The following is a 23,222-nucleotide window of genomic DNA, read 5'->3' as shown; positions in this document are numbered from 1 at the left end:
CAGAGACGTCATTGTCTCACAATTGTCATCTTGGGATGACACGTATTGAGCTGTATGTTCTAAACACCTAGATAATTTATTTATACTTCAATAACGTGTAATGCAACATTCTAGATTCTGAGTAATCGTAGCATTCAAACTAGCTAAAAGAAACATATATATACCCCAGAAAGCAAGAGAGCCATCAACATCGAATCCAACGTGGTCAAATAATTCATTCTTATCCGATAGGCCTGCTTGAAAATTAGAATTAATCATGCTCTACAGCTGATTAACTGATGCTCCCCTCCTCCCTATGCCTAATTCTTCCAATTGCTTCAAATTTAAGAAAATCATTCCAGCGGCTGCAATTCACTGCATGCCCATCTCATGGGAGAAAAAGTACTACGTTTGCATCAAGATTTTTGCACAGTTTGCAATACTGGTAAGAAGTTTAAAACACACAAATTTAATACAAAAGATTAGGTAAACCTGTTTGGGACACGCGAATTCACTCTTATTCCTACGAAACTCACATGTTCCAAATTAATTGGTCCTCCAGGTCAGAAGGAATAAAAAAAAAATCATGTGTTATGAATGGACACCAAATAATGCATTTAAAGCTAGCTAGTTTGGACCGAAATTCTCAGTAGTTCTGAAAAATTGTTAATATGCAAGCCTTTCTATTTTTTTAAAAAAAATAAACGCATAATACGATCAAAGAACGCAAGTCAAGGTAGAGCCGTAGAAGTTTTTCTTAGACTTGAAGTCCCTTGAAATTTTTTTTTGCTGGGACCGCTAATATGATGCACATAATCTTTCTTTTCGACCCTTAATATCTCCTCCTTTTGGACACACATAGCGATCAAATCACTCATGCTCTATTTCTCCTTGTGAGTATTATAATTGGTCTTAAAAGCAATGAACCCAGAAGGCAAGGAGGTCATAATGAAATGGACAAGAAATCTCTCAGAAATCTCTATATCCATACCCTTAGCTTTCCAGTAGTCATCATCATTATGTGCTCTCTTATGCTACTGGACCCGTCATACTTTGTGGTTAAGAGCTTCTGAATTAAAGTACCGGCATAAATCTTCGAGGAGCCTTTGAATTGCTCCTCAACGAACTCCAAGTACTACTTAGCATTATCAGACTCAGGGATTGCTCCTCTCATCCCAACTGAGATTGAGCTCTTAATAATCATTAAGGACATGTGGTTGGATCGCTCCCACTTTTCAGCATTCGCCTCGTAAGTTTTCTTTTTCTCATCATAATTTTCCTCACCAACAGTGGGAGGAGTGGGAGCGTTAACTCTCAAGGCATATTCCAGGTCCAGAATGGCAAGGACAGCTTAAACTTTTTCTTTCTAAGAGGGGAATTTGCTTCCCGTGAGCTGTTCGATGCCGTCAATTGTGGGCAACATTCGAAGCATTAACAAATGAACAAAATATTGGGCCTAATTAGTAAAATATCATAAAATAATATTTGCACAAAATTAACCCTATCTTGGTCCGATTAAAATCATGCAAAAATACAGTTCCAGTCTGTATCACCGTTGGGCAGAAAACGGAAAAGAACTTAATAAACATATAAATGACATATAATTACAATCAACGTTGGTCAGAAATATAATTACGAGTCTACATAAAGTTAACATTAAAATTTTCCAAATAAATCTTCCCATTGGTTCGAATTTAAATACATAATTTTCATGAATTTTCTCAGTGCAAAACACTTCATAATTTGGGCAGTTAAACACAATTTAATTCACTGGAAAAAGGGAAAAAGGGATAAACATTAGAAATAATGGAAAAACCTCAATTCATTAAAACCGCCCCATCGACCCAAGAACCTCGCGCGCGGCCCAAAACGCGTGTCGGCCCGCAACACTAGTGGTGGCCTACAATCTTCACGTGCCCACGTCGACCGACAATGGCAGTTCCTGGCATGATCTGCTGCCTCCTCGCACGCCGGCCTGAAGCGACACGAGGACGTGATCTTGGATGTCCGATCAGATTCGACGACTCGCCATCAATTTCACCCGCGACAAAACCGCAACGCCGGCAAAAAAACTAACCCTAATCATCACACCACTCCGCTCCGATGGCCGCGTGTGTGAGAGCTTTGGCGGCGCAACGCCACCGGCGAAAGAGAGAAAGAGAGAGAGAGAGATGAGTGGAGCAGCCATGAGTGAGAGAAAGCGACGACGCTGAAGCAGTGGAGCGGTGCTCCCATGGATCCGCTCGCTGGCGCACGCGTGCAACTGAGGTCGCGCGCGGCTTCGTCGAGCAGTTTTGCGATGGCACATGAGAAGGTGGTGGCTTGCGTGTGGCGAGAGGGAAGCGCACAACGGCAGAAGTTGAGGTGTCCGCATGCTGCCGAAAGCAAAAGGTGCTCCACAACGGCTTTGACGACGGCAACATCGATGACATGAGCAAGAACACGTAAGTAACCCCGCCTCTCCTCATGGATCTAGGGCTTGAATGGGTATTTGGATAGATTTTAGGGATTTTGGGCAAAAAGGGGTTCTAGAGTTTCAGATTTAGGGATAGAACTTAGGATTTGACCTTAAAGTTCTTAAAAATTCCCCAATCCTCTCCTTCTACTTGATGTCCAGGCCCTAGAAATCCCAATCCAAGCCCGAAATGTCCCCAATTCATGAATAAGTGCTCATAAAAGTGACCTAATTGTATTGATCCAAGCCTAATTGAACTTGAAAACAACTAATCGATGACTAATTCACTTGAACCGAGAGTAATTAGGACTAATTGTTCATAAAACAGCATCATCCGAACATAATCTAACTTTAATTAAGCCTAATTAGGTCTGATTAGGGGCTAGATGCTCTGATGCCAAATGTTAGGTCTAATTGTGCACTAATTCACGTGATCACTAGCCCTTAGATCAAACACCTACGTTATGCAGAAGCGTGAGCACTGGCCTGATCCAGATGATACCATCGGGTCTTGACTTAGTTGGTGTAGAGCTGCGACGTGGTACTGTTCATGTTGGTGAAGACGTCAATGTCGACGTCGACGTCGAGGTGCAGTGACGGCGGTCTTCGCTTCACTAATGCACCCCTTGATGATCGTTTTAGGTTTTGGGGTTGTTTGGGGAGGCTAAGCCTCATGGAACCTTAAATCGTGAGGTGCCAGCTTCCCTTTATTTGTATGGCGCATGTGAAACGGAACGCAACCATCGATTTGCTGCGCTTTCGATCAAAGCGCGGGAGGTGGCTCTTAGAAAACGGTTTTGGTTAGGATGGTGGCTGAGATCAAAACACCAACAGAGGATGGAGTTAAACTTTTGCTGATCAAGTTGGAACTTGGAAGGGAGGAAGATGAGTGGAAGAATCAGAGGAATAAAAGCTAAAGAGAAGACCTGATGATAAGTTGGAACGTAAAAAATTCCGGGCATGTTTGGTTCATATCTAAGGTTATCACGTCTAAGGTTAGTCACATTATAGATTTTTAGGCAACTGTTTGGTTCGTTGTCACAACTGTGGCTTGTCATACTTTTTTAGCCCTCTGTGCCATATGTCATACACTCAATTTTTTAACTAATTTTGTTATACTTGTGGCTAAAAATTTATTAGCTATATTTTTTTAGCTTGTCACACTTGACTAATTTTAAACATGACAAATTTAGATGCGAACCAACCATGGCCTCCATCACTTATAGATGCACATAGTCTCTTCGTTTTTTTCCCACCATCTTTTCACACACATCGATGTATTCTAATCCTCGAAGTCCTACTGATGGAGAATAGGATGCCCTTTGCACATGCACATGCACATGCACCTGAAGCCCACAGCATTTTTTTTTTTTAAATTCGAGCATCCCGACTCCACACAAACTCAGGCACGCCTGCCTGCCCACCGGCAGCCTCACAACGATATATGCGCAGAGACTAGGCTGGGTGTCGAACCTGCTCGGCTCAGCTCGGTCCTTAACCGTTTGGTTGCCCATATAGTTCAGGTGGGCTCATATCTAGTTAGGCATATTGAGTTCGAATTAGGATAGCAAGATGTAATAGAGTCTGTTTGATTGGTTGTATGTGTTTAATCTGATTGAGAAGTGATCGTGTTTGGTTGATCGTATGAGTATATGTTGTATTACAAAGAAACTTATTTTTTCATCAAATAACATAGGGTTGGAAATATTTTTATAAATTAGTACATTACATGATAAGAATATTAGTGAAATTTTCCTGAATTTTGGGAATTTATTTGAGCCATCAAAAATTGCTATAAGTTATAAAAATAGGTTTCTTTAGAGAATTTTAATTAAATATTAGTTTAGGTTTTTTTATCAAACCAATTAAAATGGGTTGCTAGTGAGATCTAGTTTGCTCATGAAAACATTTAGAATTTTTGGATTAATTTTGTACCTCTAAATAAAATCAAGAGTTAAATAAAAAATACACACGTATTCAGGTTGGACTGATTGAGCTAGACTCGTGAGAAACGCTATCGAAATCCATTTCCCGCGAGCCTGGCCGGCACAGCGAAATAGCAGGCGCGGACCTGACCTGAGCGCTTGGCCAGGCAACTAAACAAGCCCTAACATAACGAGTTGGCTCGCCTCGACTCGCTAAGAAAATGAGTCAAAAGGTTAGCTCGGCTTGTTAAGCTCGCGAGTCAGCTCATTAGATTCACGAGCAAGACATAATGGAAAACAGGACAAACATATGTTCTAAATGACTGAAACATTCCAATTCAAAGTAGCTCAAACATAAATTAAAAACTCAACAGAATACTCGACAATATAGTTCAAACATGAAAGAGGTTCTAAATAGCTAGGTATTAGTGTATTACATAAAGTTCCAACTTCTAAATAAAAGAAATTGTTTAAAACACACAAACTTAATTAAAAAAATAGGTAAACAAAAGCCAGGAACGAGACGAAAGCTAGCAGATAACAAGAATCCAGCAGAACAAAAGCGCAGACTAAGCAGCAGCTCTTCTCCAGCTAGTTTCTTGATATATATAAAATAGTTCACAATCCGGCATGGTTGGCACTTGACGCAGAGATATGATCCTGTCGACAACAATCCAAGCAACGTCCATATGTAATGGAGCTGGGAATACAGGGGGCATGAGGAAATCAGCGAGAGATTGACATCAGAAACAAAGACTCAATAGTAATGATTGTTTTTTACATCAAACATACACATAAACTAGTAGGTCGATACATACCGGCTGGCATTTGTCCTTCAACTGCTGCAGCTTCCATCGTCGTCGTCCTCCTCCCCCTCATCTTCCGCGTCATCAGATAGAAACCCCGAATCGTCCTCCTCCCCCTCATTTTCCGCGTCATCAGATACAAACCCCGAATTGTACTCCGGCTCATCTTTCGCATCATCAAATATGTACCATCCGCCGTGACATTGGATGTTGACTGTAGGACGACCTGGGTGCATGTCAACTGAGTTCCTAAACGCCGACTTTACATCCATGGCACCACCGCCCCCAATGTGTACAAAGATTTCCTTGAGGCGGGATAGGTGCTCGATACCAGCAGGCGCAGCGCCATACCTGTCCCATCCCCGAGCATTGAAGCGTAGCTCGAGCGTTTCAAGCTCGGCCATTGCCCCTGCCTCGAATGTCAGGAACGATATCCTGCAACAGGCAACCCTAAAATGCTTCAGAACTGGGAATCCACTTCCACGGATAATGATCTTATCCTTAGGAGCTCCTCGGATCGACAAGTAAAGGTGGGTAAGGGAGGGCAGCTTTGCAAGCATTCCAACATCATCCTCCAACACCTCCTCAACAACAAGCACCAGCTGATGGAGGCTATGGAGCTGGCCAATCCACTCAGGAACCCTCGAGAACCAGCAATCAAAACAAATGAATCTCTGGAGACGGCAGAAAACAGCAGGTACCGAAATCGATACATCAAAATGGCGAAGACCCTCAAATCTAATTTGTAGATATTCGAGGTTGCACAACTTTTCAAGGCAAGTGCGCATAACTTCCCTACGTCTCTCCGCCAACTCACCACCACTTATGTTGGAGTATCCGTCAATGTGACGACTGATTTGAAGATCTGTCAAATTAGTTAGTTCTCCGAGACCCTTGATGTTGTCTTGTGAGTTCATGCCGTAATCAAAGAAGTGCAGAGTACGCAAGGATTTCATGTTCCCAATCCCATCAGGCAATTTTGTCCACACTGGAACAATCAGATGGAGTAAGCGGCTCATATGAACAAAATCCGATGGAAATTCAAGACGTACTCTTTCAAGTTGAAGCGTTTCCAATTGCAGCAGACCCCCAATGTTACTAGGTAATCGTATAGCCTGATTATTCCCTGAGATCTTTAAGTATCTCAATTGAAACAAATGGCATAATTTAGCCAAGTCAAGTAACACCGAATTCCAGGACCCAGCTGAAATTTCAATTCTTAAAACACGGAGATGATTGAACGGTAGAAAAGGAGGTAAATATGAAGAGGTACCAAATATTGCTAGTGTTCGTGTTTGGGATAGCTGGACGGATCGCACTACTTTGTCATCTATTGCACCGTCCAAGTGCAGGGACAGTCGACGGATCTTGTCGTGCTGTCCTGTCATGTCTTGTATATCATCTATTACAGTGATAAAATTCTCTTCTCTGGACTTATGTAGGATAAGATCAAGCATCATATCATGTACCCTGCAAGACAACACCTCACCATTATAGTCTGTTTTTAAAGGCTGAATCATACTCCTGTTGATGAGCTCATTAAAATAACTCTTTGCAACCTCCTCCAGATCCATCCCATGATCCTGTCGACAACAATCCAAGCAACGTCCATTAATTTTAATTACAAGGTACTAAGCAATCCTACTCCATATATGTAATGCAGATAGGAATATAGGGGGCATGAGGAAATCAGCGAGAGATTGACATCAGAAACAAAGACTCAATAGTAATGATTGTTTTTTACATCAAACATACACATAAACTAGTAGGTCGATACATACCGGCTGGCATTTGCCCTTCAACTGCTGCAGCTTCCATCGTCAAATATGTACACTAAGCCGAGACATTTGATGTTGACTGTAGGACGACCTGGGTGCATGTCAACTGAGTTCCTAAACGCCGACTCTGCAGATTCCCTGGCACCAGCGCCCTCAATGCATCCCCCAATCCATACAAAGATTTCCTTGAGGCAGGATAGGTGCTCGATACCAGCAGGCGCAGCGCCATACCTGTCCCATCCCTGAGCATTGAAGTGTAGCTGGAGCGTTTCAAGCTCGGGCATTGCCCCTGCCTCGAATGTCAGGCACGATATCCTGCCACAGCCAACTCTAAAATGCTTCAGAACTGGGAATCCACTTCCACGGATAATGATCTTATCCTTAGGAGCTCCTCGGATCGGCAAGTAAAGGTGGGTAAGGGAGGGCAGCTTTGCAAGCATTCCAACATCATCCTCCAACACCTCCTCAACATCAAGCACCAGCTGATGGAGGCTATGGAGCTGGCCAATCCACTCAGGAACCCTCGAGAACCAGCAATCGGAAATAAAGAATCTCTGGAGACGGCAGAAAACAGCAGGTACCGAAATCGATACATCCAAATTGCGACGACCCTCAAATTCAAATTTAATTTCTAGATATTTGAGGTTGCACAACTTTTCAAGGCAAGTGCGCAGAACTTCCCTACGTCTCTCCGCCAACTCACCATCACTTATGTATTCGACAATGTTATAACTGATTTGAAGATCTGTCAAATTAGTTAGTTCTCCGAGACCCTTGATGTTGTCTTGTGAGTTCATGCCCAAATCAAAGCAGTGCAGAGTACGCAAGGATTTCATGTTCCCAATCCCATCAGGCAATTTTGTCCCCACTGGAAAAATCAGATGGAGTAAGCGGCTCATATGAACAAAATCCGATGGAAATTCTTCAAGCCTTACTCCTTCAAGTTGAAGCGTTTCCAATTGCAGCAGACCCCCAATGTTACTAGGTAATCGTATAGTATGCCCATGCCCTGAGATCTTTAAGTATCTCAATTGAAACAAATGGCATAATTCATTGAAGTCAAGTAACGTCGAATTCCAGGACCAATCTGAAGTTTCAATTCTTAAAACACGGAGATGATTGAACGGTAGAAAAGGAGGTAAATATGAAGAGGTACCAAATATTGCTAGTGTTCGCGTTTGGGATAGCTGGACGGATCGCACTACTTTCTCATCTATTGCACCATCCAAGTGCAGGGACAGTCGACGGATCTTGTCGTGCTGTCCTGTCATCTCTTGTATATCATCTATTACACTGATAAAATTCTCTTCTCTGGACTTATGTAGGATAAGATCAAGCATCATATCATGTACCCTGCAAGACAACACCTCACCATTATAGTCTGTTTTTAAAGGCTGAATCATACTCCTGTTGATGAGCTCATTAAAATAACTCTTTGCAACCTCCTCCAGATCCATCCCATGAGCCTTACTTATAAAACCTTCAGCTACCCACTGCCTGGCCAAATCATCCCTGTCAATTGTATAGTCCTCTGGATAAATACCCAGATATAGCATGCAAGTCTTCAAATAACAAGGAAGATTTATGTAGCTGAGGTTTAATATTTGATCTATGTAGCTGAGGTTTAATATTTGTTTCAATCCTCCCAAGCTGGAACCCAAAGAGTTCCGTACGTACTCCCATTGCTCCTTCAATTTGTTTGGCTGACAGGCAAGAAGGCTGGATATTGTGATAATTGCAAGTGGCAAACCACCACACTTTTTCAAAATTTCAGCTGAAACTTCTTTCAAATATGGAGGACAAGCATCCTCTGAACCAAATATTCTTTTGAAAAATAGCCTTCTTGAATCTTGCTCACTAAGCGGCTCCATCTTATGAACATATTCAGATTGATTCATGCAGCACGTTCTAGCCACGGTCTCAATTCGTGTGGTTGTTATTACTCTGCTACAATTCATGCTTTCTGGAAGAGCACATCTAATAATATCCCATGCAGAAGCTTCCCATATGTCATCGATTACAATTAAGTACCTACCAAATAAGCACATATGGAGTATAAGTATATAACAAGCACTACGACAAATTAAAATGTACATGAAAGTATTCTCGCTAATGGTCAAAACAACAACAGCAAAACTCAATTGATCAAAGTATAAATTTGGCTATATTGCTTGGGGCCAAATCTGTATAAGGCTATTGTCAACAGTGAATCTTTCTTAGGTGCTAGTGAGAAACGAAATGTTGATTCGAGGAGGAATGTTACTTGCGGAACATAAATGAAAAATCAATTCTAAGAATTCTAACTGTCCAAACTTATGCTTATATGGTTTCTCTGGTTTTTGTGTGATATCAAAGCTTTGAAGGATCTGATAAAGTACATGATTAGAACATGTTCCTTGTAATTTGTATGCTAACTAGGTGTACTAGTAAAACATTGATTCCTCGAATCTAAGGTTACAAAAGGGAAGCGAAAGCTAGTTAGAATGTTTAAGGGTACAGTTATTTCCAGAGCCGCGTACCTCTTGTCCAAAAGAAAACTTTTAAGTGCACTAATCAGTTCATTCTCATCCCATGTTTCTATGTTGGTGTGTGCAAAACCAACTTGAGATAGTATAGTTCTCAGAATCTTCCTTATGTTTGGTTTCTGGGACACAGAAACAAATGCTCGACATTGGAACTGCCCCTCTAGCTTGCGATAAATATCATTCGCAAGTGTAGTTTTTCCAAGACCTCCAAATCCCACAATAGAGAGCACCTTTAGCTGACGCGCAACCTCTTCATCCATCAACTTTATCAGTTCGTCCCTCGGCCCATCGATACCCACAAGGCCCGCCGTCTCTGCATGGAGTGCCATGTTTCTATGTTGGTGTTCTTAGGGGCTTCAAAGCCAGCTTTAGATAGTATAGTTCTCAGAATCTTCCTTATGTTTGGTTTCTGGGACACAGAAACAAATGCTCGACATTGGAACTGTCCCCCTAGCTTGCAATAAATATCATTCGCAAGTGTAGTCTTTCCAAGACCTCCAAATCCCACGATAGAGAGCACCTTTAGCTGATGCGCATGCACAGCCTCTTCACTCATCAGCTCAATCAGTTGGTCCCTTGGCCCGTCGATACCCACAAGGGCCGCCGTCTCTGCATGGAGTGCCAACAAGCGAGGATCGATAGTTGTGCTGTTTGGCTTTGAGACAGCGTCGTCGATCTTGTACCTCTTGCGTCGCTGGCTCACCTCCGTGACACGATTCATGAGGCCTTCGAGCTCTTTGGCGATCTTATATCGAGTGTTCATGGTTGTCAGCAAGTTCATGCTCCTTTCCATGAACCCCTTAAATCCACGTGGCTTGCTGTTGGACTCACGCTCGACGCGACGCAGGAACTCGTCGATGCTGTCCTCGATGTCGTAGGACAGCTCACGAACCTGCTTCGCCCAGCACTTGGCTTGCTCATCGGGGTCCTCTGTATCTGACATCTTCTTCAGGAATGCATGCATGCTCTCGAGCTCAGCTTTAAGGAACATGATCTGTCCCTTGGCTCTTTTGACCAGCTTGTACTTGTCTGTGAGCAAATCGCCAAGCTTCCCGAGCAGGGAGGCCATGGCGCCATGCGATACGCTCACCACCGCAGCCTCCATCGCCTTTCCTTTCTGGTGCTTGCTCTCAATTTGGCTTAGCGTGCAGTTTTCTTTCTGCTCCAAAATGAAACAATCAAATCAATAGATTCAGAACTTTTGGCTTAAAAAAATCAAAACTTTTAACTCGAATTTCAAAAAGAAAATCAGATAGAAATCACCAGCTTTGAACTAAAGTAAAGGACATTGAAATCAACCTAGAGTTAGGGAAGGCTTACTTAGCAGCAAGTGGTGGCGTCTTTGGCGTGACCTCCCAATGGCGCAGCAGTGGTGGCTTCCGGTGTGTCGGGGATGGAGTTAAACTTTTGCTGATGGAGTTGGAACTTGGAAGGGAGGAGGAAGATGAGTGCAAGAAGAACCGGAGGAGGAAGAAAAGCTAAAGAGAACGCGTGAAGATGAGTTGGAACGCATAAAGATTCCTCCCATCAGTAATTTCGATCTACACTCATACACAGAGTCTTTTCCATCTTTTTTTTCCATCATCTTTTCACAAGCAATATATCAATGTATTCTATCCTAAAGTCCTAATAATGGAGAATAGGATGCCTTTTTCACGATATCAACCAAACCAAATGTAAAAAAGTTGTCAGGCAACATGTCGGTGTCAACTTTCTTCGAATGCATTTTCTACAGTGTGATATTGTGCTGCCCAGTTCTTGTTTGATGGAGATAGTTGCATGGTGGGCCACGATCTAAGCATTTCTAATTTGTGCCGTTCAAGTGCAAAGAATTCTTAATTCCCATGGTGACTATCCATGCAAGGAGTGATCGATAATAGATCGAACACCTAAAGTAGCAGGAGTGATCGATAGCTAAGAATAGTTCCATGTACAATCAGCCCAAAAGAAACTGAATATAAACTAAAGCTCGTGCGAATGGGTTAGTAAGCTGCACTTGATGCGTCCACCAATATTAATTGAATTTCTCAAATTTTGGTAGAATATGACTCAAGAGTACTTACAGACCTGCTAGCTGTAAATGGAAAAGCTAAAGAGAACCGGTGGAGAAGAAAAGCTAAAGAGAAGGCGTGATGATGAGTCGGAACGCACAAAAAAATCCATCACTAATCGCAGCCTCTTCCTCTCTTTTTTCCCATCATCTTTTCACACGCATCAATGTATTCTAATCTGAAAGTCCTACCAATAGAGAATAGGATGCCCTTTGCACTATACCAACAGTAGGATCGAGAACGATGACTAAAAGAATGTGAATAGACTCCATACCAATTTGTTTCGAAATGGATGGCTTTCTACTATTTTCTCATCCTATGCAACTCAAAACAAATAGCGGAAACAAAACCGGAGAGAAAAACATGTTGTAACTAAAAACATCAAAGAAGTCATGGTTCTCTTAGATATATATGAACCCTAGGTTCTATTGAATCTTATTCTAAGAGTCATAGACATAAAAGATAGAAACTTGAATGGAAAACACTTCAATCTAAAGAAGAAAGCATATGGGGAAGAAACTCTCCAAATTGATAATCTAGAGTCAAGAGAATTTAACATCAACTTTATATGTGAATTTTATGCCTTTAGCAAACAGAAGAATAACCTCATAAGGTGAAAAAAAATAGCTCAAAAACCAAAATAAAAAATGCAACAAAAACCGAAAAACTTGCAACCAAAGCAAGGGAGCCAATAGAGGGAAACTAAAAGGAGATCAACACAAGCATGAGATAAAACATAAATTTCATTCCTTGCAAAGGACAGCCCAATTTTCAGCAGATTATAAAGTATTTTGCTCACAAAAACTCTCACATAATACATAAGCTAAGCTCACATCTTTCTCTCCTCTATAGCACAATGCTCTCATATAGCTGACTCGAAGGGCTCAAACAGCCATCCCCTTTATAGCCTAGGTTTTTTGACATCTAAGTTTCTTAGACTGTTACCAAAATACCCCTCTCTTCCAATACACTCCTACCTACCACCAATGGTATTTTCGTCTAACTTTTTTCTCGTCCATCAGACGACCATAACACCTTCATGACTTAGTTTTGCCTCAACACAAGTTTAGCAATGATGCCATGTGCACTCCATCTTTCCACGGTTTTGAGACCAAACCGCGAAACTGCCTTGTATGCATCTCAAAGCGCGACTCACCATCAATTGCTTAAACCTTAAGCAAGTTTCCCTATGTCGACACATGTACCCTATCTTGCAATCCTGATCGTCGGCAAGTCCCGCTTCCAATCTCTTGGGTTGCCTTGTCACTTACACTGGTATCCCCTTAGCTTGACTTTGTCAACACACCGTCTTCATCCACCTTCTTACGCTTTGCTTGACCTCCACGTGTACAGCTAGGATAACCCTCGACTCTGCCCAGCCTCCTCGATCGTCTGGCACCAAGCACCCCTCTTAGCCCCGATCATCCCGCCGTCGACCGCTAAGTTGCATCCATCATATGCACAACGTAAGACAAGCAAACATGCATCTCCAACACCATTATAGATTAGCCAAAATCAAAATCCTCAATTGAAAGCACATTTCAAAAAACTCGTGAACACCGGATGATCCGGTGTACACTCCACCTGAGCGTCGGACCATCCAGCATGTTCAACACACCAGACAGACCGTTTTGCAACCTCTTTGCAAGAATTAGTCCGGCGTTCGCAAATCCAATCACCGGATCATCCTGTGTGTACATGCTCACTAGACAAGCCATCTTGCATCCTCTCTGGAGATATTAGTCCGGAATTCACTTCACCCTATCACCATACCATCCGGCGTGTACATCTTCAGCGGATCAGCTTTGCAACCTCTCTGGAAAAATTAGTCCAGCGTGCACAGTACCTCATCGCCGGACCTTTCGGCGTGTACATCAATTTTTGCCTTTGAATTGAAATGCTCCGGTGTGAAACCTTCCTGAGCACCGGACCATCCAGCGTGTACAAGATATCTAGCGTCGGATCGTCCGATTTAATTTGCCTGGACTCAGAGACAAAATCTCCAACTTTATTTTTTTTTGCAACTTTGGTTAGTCATGATCATAATTGCAGTACATAGGCATGCTCATGCAATCTCAAAATCATCAAACCAAAAATAACAACCTTGTTAATCACTCATTACATATAAAACAAGGCACATTTCAACTTGGTTTCTCAATCTCCCCCTTGATGAGTGCATTCACAACCCTCAAAGCACAAAGATTTTGGTTTAAAGAAATTCAACAAGAAAATCTCATCCAAGTGATCAAAAACTCAAGAAAGAGCAAATATATCACTTGGTATAGGAAAGATTACAAAAGCCCGATAGAGAAGTAAAGAGAAGCTAAAAACCTCAAAAGCTTAATAAGATCTAAAAAATTCCCCCTTGATGAATGCACAGTTTCATATGCAAGATTCTTCTTTGTGATTTAGTGCATACATTTCTCCCCCTTTGGTAATGCAAACATTCTGTTTACAAACGATGTCACTTAGAGGGGAGTGAATAAGTATTTTACAAAAATTCGTTTCCTTTTACCGTTGATCTAAACTTGCAGCGGAATATAAATTAACGGATTTTTCACAAGTAAAAAACCTAAATATGCTAGACTCAACTAGTGTACAATCACCCTAAATAAGTGTGAAAATTACAATCCTAAGGTGACAAAAATTACTCTAATCTAGCGAGAGATATGTAATAAAACTTAAATTGAAAAAAGCTAAAAACACTGTTCATATACCTGAAATTACTGTTTATCCGGATACTCCGGTGAAGACCGGAGTCTCCGGGTTGTACAGGTCTGGAATCTCCGGTAAAGTCCAGATTCTGTACAAAATTGAGCCCGAAACTGAATATAAATGATGGGTAGAGAGTTCTAGCTCAAACCAAATGATGTCGTGTGTTCCCGAAGATAATTCCAAGTAGATCCACGGAGAACCTACACTCAAATACACACAAACAAGTAGATCGAGCAATATGCACAAAGATTTGAATAAGAACTCAAAGGTAAAGAAACAAGAGAGGAGACACAAGATTTGTTTCCCGAAGTTCGGATTCACCACCGTGAATCCTACGTCTCCGTTGAGGAAGCTCCAACGAGCCGGGTCTCTTTCAACCGCTTTCCTCGATCCACTCTTGATTTCTTCCCTTGCGGAGGTGAAATAGAGCCCTTCATAAACTTCCGCAGCAACCCACAACCTTGGGTGTTCGTCGGCGACGCCTAGCCGCCTAGGAGGTTTCACCTCCAAGAGTAACAAACACGACGACGAACTTCTTGACGAGAACTCAAGTGCTCAAGATTGAATTTTAGCTCACTTGCACTCAATCTTCCAATCTCTCAACCCAACTCACTTTTCTTCTCCAATCACACACTAGAATGGAGTGGGAGAGGTTCTTTTGGCTCTAGAGGATGTTCTTTTTGTGCCTTTGCAGCTGCCCCAAAGGATGGGGTGAGTGGGGTATAAATAGCCTACTTCAAAAAACTAGCCGTTAGGCTCTTTTTTGGACTTTACCGGAGTATCCGGCCTACACCGGAGTCTCCAGCCACTCCAGGTACCGGAGAATCCGGTCTTCACCGGAGTCTCCGAGTACAGCACAGCTGACCTCCGAAAAACGGCGATAACTTTTGATCCCGGAGCCCGATTTTGATGATTTTGGACTCTATAGAAAGCTTATTCAGATGGCTACACATCCCAACTGAATTCATGACCTAAAACACATAGGATTAAACTAGGAATACTCTAAAACCTATTTTAGACACTTCCACATTTTCCGCTTCGGACTCTTAATAAGAAACTCTCACTTTGGGTTTGGTTGGGAACTCTTGAGCACTGAGACGCGATAATTAGCTCACGCTGCATCCCTCTTAATAGTGCGTCATACTTATACTCAAATTCAAAGATAAAACTCGTTTGAACCACTTTGAGCATTTGAAAACTTTCAAGTACCGCTTCTTTCTTTCAAACCTTGAGGGTTGCCAACTTCCATATATTCTTCACTTGATTCTTCATATGATTGATGTGAATCATCCATAGCTTCCCATGGCCTCGCACGGTCCATCGGCGCAAAGCCTTTACTTGTTTTTCACCACCGCCTTGGTCCTTCGGCGCCAAGCCATTTGCTTGCCTTTCACCACGGATGGTCCATCGCAGCCGAGTCTTGCTTGCCCTTCACCGTCTTACCATAGAAAAACACTTTGTATTCGACATCTCCAAGGAATATATGATTTTAATGGAGTCCACTCTTGGCGTCCACTCTTGTTCTTCACTCTTGGCATATATGATTTTAATTCAACTTATACCTTCTTATGGATCCTAACCCCAACTCACTCTCAAGCACAAAGCACATAGGTTAGTCCATAAAACATAAATGACAATATTTATACCTTAAGTTACTTGATCTCTACAAGTAACTTATTAGTCTTCATGCATATTGTCAATCTTCTTATAGAACCTAATCCCATTCATTCTTAAACACATAGCACACGGGTTAGTCCATAAAACTCTATTGACAAGTCATACTTTTAGTTACTTGATCTTCACAAGTAACTTAGTCTTCAAGCTTATTGTCAGTCTTATTGAGCTTCTTCTTCTTCTTATGAGCATCACTAAAATCTCAATGGCTTTTGATGCAATTCTTTGAACTCATGTCATTTCTCAAAGAATCCATGCTTCATCATTTATGCATCTCCTATAGAATAACCTAATAACAATTTTTAATATGATTGTTAGTACATAGGCATTGTCATCACTTACCCGAGCATCACCTAGAGCTCATTCATCTCGATGCATTTTCAATCTCCCCATTTACCTAGAGCTTATGCATATCTCTCATCCATGCATCACCTATGGAACAACCTACTAACAAACTCAACACCATTGTTAGTCCATAGGTATTATCATTAATTACCAAAACCACACATAGGAACTAGATGTACTTTCAGCCTCAACTCGCTAAGAAAGTGAGCCAAAAGGTTGGCTCGGCTTGTTAAGCTCGCGAGTCAGCTCATTCCATAATGGAAAACAGGACAAACATATGTTCTAAATGGCTAAAACATCCCAATTCAAAGTAGCTCAAACATAAATTAAAAACTCAACAAAATACTCGACAATATAGTTCAAACATGAAAGAGGTTCTTAAATAGCTAGGTATTAGTGCATTACATAAAGTTCCAACTTCTAAATAAAAGAAATTGTTTAAAACACACAAACTTAATACAAAAAATAGGTAAACCTGTTTGGGACACGTGAATTTGCTCTTATTCCTGGGAAACTCACATGTTCCAAATTAATTGGTCCTCGAGGTCAGAAGGAATAATCCCAAAAAAATCATGTGTTATGAATGGACACCAAATAATGCGTTTAAAGCTAGCTAGTTTGGACCGAAATTCTCAGTAGTTCTGAAAAATTGTAAATACGCAAGCCTTTCTATTTTTTTTTTAAAATAAACTCATAATACGATCAAAGAACGCAAGTCAAGGTAGAGCCGTAGAAGTTTTGTCATATTCCAGCTTGATTGCGTGCAGTCGTGCGTGTCACACGGCATGTACCAATCAGATCTCAAAAGAATTGGTACGGAAGGTTCAAGCTGTTTAAATAATTACTATGCGTTTTGTCTAGCAAGATCTCCATATATATTTACTCTAAGAATCTCCTGGCATGCAGATTGTTTGGGTCTGAAAAAAATGCAGCTCAATCTCCAAATTAAACTCATCGGTTGTATTATATTACTCTGAAAATCTCCATTGCTTCTAACACATGTCCTCTGAACATTGGCTTCAAGAATGTCGTCTAAACATTCATTGGCTATTTCTGGTACAGAGTTTGCCTACATATTTCTAGCTTGGTGAATGAACATGGCAAACCAAAATTGTCTGCCGACAGTTTCATTCTGGAAGCAAAAGGAAATTGAGTTATTCAAGGAATAAATAAATAACGAATGATATATATATCTGCATTATTGCGTAGGCATCTACGAAAATGGCATGTTGAATTGGAAAGTAAGGAAAAGACATCAAATGTAGCCAAAAAGAAAAAGAAAAAGAAAAATGAGACATGGATATACAGCGAGTGAAAGGTGTCGTTGTGACACTTTTTTCCCCTGGGAAATTGGATGTGGGAACAGAAAAGGATAAACATGAAAAATTTCTTCACCTCAATTAGAAGATGTTATCCATATGCAATCATTCTCACCTAACCCGACGTGTCTTCCACCATTTGCGCTCCCTCGGGTTAAATGCATCGGCCATAGCAGATTTCGAGAAGCTAGACGGCCATTGGCCAGGCCCATTGATGTGATTCAGGCCAGAGAAGTGGATTGCCACCGCCGCCGTCCGAGCTCCCCGGGGTGAATGTGCCAGTGGGCTGCGGCGGAGCACCACCGGACGACGGCCGGAACTCGCGGATGAAGCTGCGGTACTTGAGCTGGTCGCCGAACGCTTCCTGGCATCTGCCTCTGTCATAGTTGAGCGCGGCCTTGGCGCGGAACATGAACGTATAGACGACCATGGAGCAGTAGCGATATAGCTAAGATTCAATAACCAATAACGAGTTAAATGATGGCACGACTAATCTAGGGCGCAATCTTCTTTGATAAAACACATTACTCTTTTTGTATTTTTTTTTAGAGAAGTCAAATTTTATATATTTTAATTAACATTTAATCAAATTATAAGAATATGTAGTATATAAAAATTACATAACTAGATTCACAATTCAAAATGATTTCATACTATATAAGTTTTGTAGTTATAAATGATATATTTTATGAGAAAATTTTAGTCAAAATATAATTTTAAAGACTGACCCTTAAAAAAAAATAGATCTACTATTTTTTTTAACAGAGGAAGTATTAATCTAGGGCGGCAAGGTCCTCCTCTGGCTCCCTAGACCCAATTGCTAAAGATAAATAGCCAAACCAAGTGTCTGGGTCAGGGCCGGCCCTGGGGGGTCGAGCGGGCGGCCGACCCGAGTCCTCAAAATTCAAAGGCCCTATATGTATATATATACTGTGTATATTGATTAAAAGAAAACTAAAAAGATTAGGTCTGTAAGATTTATATTTAATAATAGAGCACTATTTTTAATCTCGTATCAGACCACCGAAATGTCAGGACCGGATCTGGTCTGAGTAAAGAATCCCCAGCGTGTGGGTAAAGCACCCATTATTACAGCCAAATGAACTTAACAATCCACAACAGCTTAAAAAAAAGTAAAATAAGAAGAACATCAGCAACCAAGGTCTGGTCTGCTGTGAGTAACCACTAATTAACCAGACAGACAGGTTCCAAGACAGGAACGAGACGAAAGCCAGCAGATAACAAGGCTCCAGCAGAACAAAAGCGCAGACTAAGCAGCAGCTCTTCTCCAGCTAGTTTCTTGATATATAAAATAGTTCACAATCGGGCATGGTTGGCACTTGACGCAGAGATATGATCCTGTCGACAACAATCCAAGCAACGTCCATTAATTTTAATTACAAGGTACTAAGCGATCCTACTCCATATATGTAATGCAGATAGGAATATAGGGGGCATGAGGAAATCAGCGAGAGATTGACAACAGAAACAAAGACTCAATAGTAATGATTGTTTTTTACATCAAACATACACATAAACTAGTAGGTCGATACATATCGGCTGGCATTTGTCCTTCAACTGCTGCAGCTTCCATCGTCGTCGTCCTCCTCCCCCTCATCTTCCGCGTCATCAGATACAAACCCCGAATTGTCCTCCTACTCCCCCCGCTCATCTTCCGCATCATGTTCGAAGTCATCAAATGTGAACCAACCTGGGTGCATGTCAACAACGCTCCTCAACGCGGACTCTGCAGCTCTTCTGTTGGATTCCCTGGCACCAGTGCACCCAATATCTACAGAGATTTCCTTGACGCAGGATAGGTGCTCGATACCAGCAGGCGCAGCGCCATGCCTGTCCCATCCCTGCGCGTTGACATCTAGCTGGAGCATTTCAAGCTTGGCCATTGCCCCTGCCTCGAATGTCAGGCACGATATCCTGCAACAGCCAACTCTAAAATGCTTGAGAACAGGGAATCCACTTCCACGGATAATGATCTTATCCTTAGGAGCTCTGAGGATCGGCAAGTAAAGGTGGGTAAGGGAGGGCAGCTTTGCAAGCATTTCAACATCATCCTCCAACACCTCCTCAACTTTAAGCACCAGCTGATGCAGGCTATGGAGCTGGCCAATCCACTCAGGAACCCTCGAGAACCAGCAATCAAAACAAATGAATCTCTGGAGACGGCAGAAAACAGCAGGTACCGAAATCGATACATCCAAATTGCGACGACCCTCAAATTTAATTTCTAGATATTTGAGGTTGCACAACTTTTCAAGGCAAGTGCGCAGAACTTCCCTACGTCTCTCCGCCAACTCACCATCACTTATGTATTCGACAATGTTATAACTGATTCGAAGATCTGTCAAATTAGTTAGTTCTCCGAGACCCTTGATGTTGTCTTGTGAGTTCATGCCCAAATCAAAGCAGTGCAGAGTACGCAAGGATTTCATGTTCCCAATCCCATCAGGCAATTTTGTCCACACTGGAACAATCAGATGGAGTAAGCGGCTCATATGAACAAAATCCGATGGAAATTCTTCAAGCCTTACTCCTTCAAGTTGAAGCGTTTCCAATTGCAGCAGACCCCCAATGTTACTAGATAATCGTATAGTATGCCCATCCCCTGAGATCTTTAAGTATCTCAATTGAAACAAATGGCATAATGCGTTGAAGTCAAGTAACGCCGAATTCCCGGACCCAACTGAAATTTCAATTCTTAAAACACGGAGATGATTGAACGGTACAAAAGGAGGTAAATCTGAAGAGGTACCAAATATTGCTAGTGTTCGTGTTTGGGATAGCTGGACGGATCGCACTACTTTGTCATCTATTGCACCGTCCAAGTGCAGGGACAGTCGACGGATCTTGTCGTGCTGTCCTGTCATGTCTTGTATATCATCTATTACACTGATAAAATTCTCTTCTCTGGACTTATGTAGGATAAGATCAAGCATCATATCATGTACCCTGCAAGACAACACCTCACCATTATAGTCTGTTTTTAAAGGCTGAATCATACTCCTGTTGATGAGCTCATTAAAATAACTCTTTGCAACCTCCTCCAGATCCATCCCATGAGCCTTACTTATAAAACCTTCAGCTACCCACTGCCTGGCCAAATCATCCCTGTCAATTGTATAGTCCTCTGGATAAATACCCAGATATAGCATGCAAGTCTTCAAATAACAAGGAAGATTTATGTAGCTGAGGTTTAATATTTGATCTATGTAGCTGAGGTTTAATATTTGTTTCAATCCTCCCAAGCTGGAACCCAAAGAGTTCCGTACGTACTCCCATTGCTCCTTCAATTTGTTAGGCTGACAGGCAAGAAGGCTGGATATTGTGATAATTGCAAGTGGCAAACCACCACACTTTTTCAAAATTTCAGCTGAAACTTCTTTCAAATATGGAGGACAAGCATCCTCTGAACCAAATATTCTTTTGAAAAATAGCCTTCTTGAATCTTGCTCACTAAGCGGCTCCATCTTATGAACATATTCAGATTGATTCATGCAGCACGTTCTAGCCACGGTCTCAATTCGTGTGGTTGTTATTACTCTGCTACAATTCATGCTTTCTGGAAGAGCACATCTAATAATATCCCATGCAGAAGCTTCCCATATGTCATCGATTACAATAAAGTACCTACCAAATAAGCACATATGGAGTATAAGTATATAACAAGCACTACGACAAATTAAAATGTACATGAAAGTATTCTCGCTAATGGTCAAAACAACAACAGCAAAACTCAATTGATCAAAGTATAAATTTGGCTATATTGCTTGGGGCCAAATCTGTATAAGGCTGTTGTCAACAGTGAATCTTACTTAGGTGCTAGTGAGAACCGAAATGTTGATTCGAGGAGAATGTTACTTGCGGAACATAAATGAAAAATCAATTCTAAGAATTCTAACTGTCCAAACTTATGCTTATATGGTTTCTCTGGTTTTTGTGTGATATCAAAGCTTTGAAGGATCTGATGAAGTACATGATTATAGAACATGTTCCTTGTAATTTGTATGCTAACTAGGTGTACTAGTAAAACATTGATTCCTCGAATCTAAGGTTACAAAAGGGAAGCGAAAGCTAGTTAGAATGTTTAAGGGTACAGTTATTTCCAGAGCCGCGTACCTCTTGTCCAAAAGAAAACTTTTAAGTGCACTAATCAGTTCATTCTCATCCCATGTTTCTATGTTGGTGTGTGCAAAACCAACTTGAGATAGTATAGTTCTCAGAATCTTCCTTATGTTTGGTTTCTGGGACACAGAAACAAATGCTCGACATTGGAACTGCCCCTCTAGCTTGCGATAAATATCATTCGCAAGTGTAGTTTTTCCAAGACCTCCAAATCCCACAATAGAGAGCACCTTTAGCTGACGCGCAACCTCTTCATCCATCAACTTTATCAGTTCGTCCCTCGGCCCATCGATACCCACAAGGCCCGCCGTCTCTGCATGGAGTGCCAACAAGCGAGGATCGATAGTTGTGCTATTTGGCTTTGAGACAGCGTCGTCGATCTTGTACCTCTTGCGTCGCTGGCTCACCTCCGTGACACGATTCATGAGGCCTTCGAACTCATTGGCGATCTCATACCGAGCTTTCATGGTTGTCAGAAAGTTCTTAATCCTTTCCATGAACCCCTTGCTGTTGGACTCGCGCTCGACGCGATGCAGGAACTCGTCGATGCTGTCGTCAATGTCGTAGGACAGCTCACGAACCTCCTTCGCCCAGCACTTGTCTTGCTCATCGGGGTCCTCTGTATCTGACATCTTCTTCAGGAACACATGCATGGTCTCGAACTCAGCTTTAAGGAACATGATCTGTCTCTTAGCTCCTTTGAGCAGTTTGTACTTGTCCGTGAGCAAATCACCAAGCTTCCCAATCAGGGAGGCCATGGCGCCATGCGATACGCTCACCACCGCAGCCTCCATCGCCTTTCCTTTCTTGTGCTTGCTCTCAATTTGGCTTAGCGTGCAGTTTTCTTTCCGCTCCAAAATGAAACAATCAAATCAATAGATTCAGAACTTTTGGCTTAAAAAATAAAAACTTTTAACTCGAATGTCAAAATGAAAATCAGATAGAAATCACCAGCTTTGAACTAAAGTAAAGGACATTGAAATCAACATAGAGTTAGGGAAGGCTTACTTAGCAGCAAGTGGTAGCGTCTTGGCGTGGCCTCCCAATGGCGCAGAAGTGGTGGCTTCCGGTGTGTCGGGGATGGAGTTAACTTTTGCTGATGGAGTTGGAACTTGGAAGGGAGGAGGAAGATGAGTGCAAGAAGAATCGGAGGAGGAAGAAAAGCTAAAGAGAACGCGTGAAGATGAGTTGGAACGCATAAAGATTCCTCCCATCAATAATTTCGATCTACACTCATACACAGAGTCTTTTCCATCTTTTTTTTCCATCATCTTTTCGCAATCAATCAATGTATTATATCGGATATATCCTAAAGTCCTAATAATGGAGAATAGGATGCCCTTTGCACGATACCAACCAAACCAAATGTAAACAAAGTTGGCAGGCAACATGTCGCTGTCAATTGTCATGGCTTTTACTCTTTATACAGTGCGATATTGTGCTGCCCCGTTCTTTTTTTTTTAGATAATGGAACAAAAAAAAGTTCCAGCTTCTACTTTCCCGTAGGCAA

General features: G+C 41.7%; 2 protein-coding genes across 5 annotated transcripts; both read right to left on the bottom strand.

Moving 5' to 3' along the window:
- Positions 1-4,696: 4,696 nt before the first annotated feature.
- LOC133904382 (disease resistance protein RGA5-like) lies at positions 4,697-11,127 on the bottom strand. The gene is made up of 6 exons (XM_062345849.1): positions 10,789-11,127; positions 9,814-10,627; positions 9,463-9,532; positions 7,045-8,974; positions 5,178-5,241; positions 4,697-5,059 (listed from the first exon to the last, which is right to left on the bottom strand). Exons 2-6 carry the CDS (start codon positions 10,571-10,573, stop codon positions 4,929-4,931), a joined length of 2,955 nt encoding a protein of 984 aa, XP_062201833.1. The 5' UTR covers positions 10,574-10,627; positions 10,789-11,127; the 3' UTR covers positions 4,697-4,928.
- Positions 4,883-23,014, bottom strand: LOC133904383 (disease resistance protein RGA5-like). Of its 4 annotated transcripts, XM_062345853.1 has the most exons (6): positions 22,721-23,013; positions 21,707-22,563; positions 19,424-21,217; positions 19,284-19,342; positions 6,947-7,034; positions 4,883-5,019 (listed from the first exon to the last, which is right to left on the bottom strand). In XM_062345853.1, the coding sequence occupies exons 2-5, from the start codon at positions 22,504-22,506 to the stop codon at positions 6,964-6,966; spliced, it is 2,724 nt and encodes a 907-aa protein (XP_062201837.1). In that variant the 5' UTR covers positions 22,507-22,563; positions 22,721-23,013; the 3' UTR covers positions 4,883-5,019; positions 6,947-6,963. The 4 variants fall into 4 exon arrangements, with proteins under 4 accessions (XP_062201837.1, XP_062201836.1, XP_062201834.1 ...); XM_062345852.1 differs by having other exon boundaries at positions 19,284-21,217; positions 21,707-22,556; positions 22,721-23,014; XM_062345850.1 differs by having other exon boundaries at positions 19,284-21,217.
- Between the last annotated feature and the right edge of the window lie 208 nt (positions 23,015-23,222).

The sequence above is a fragment of the Phragmites australis genome, chromosome 22, assembly GCF_958298935.1.
Source record: "Phragmites australis chromosome 22, lpPhrAust1.1, whole genome shotgun sequence".
Taxonomy (NCBI): Eukaryota; Viridiplantae; Streptophyta; class Magnoliopsida; order Poales; family Poaceae; genus Phragmites; species Phragmites australis.
The sequence above is the reverse complement of the archived record's forward strand: the minus strand, read 5'-3'. Positions and strand labels throughout refer to the sequence as shown.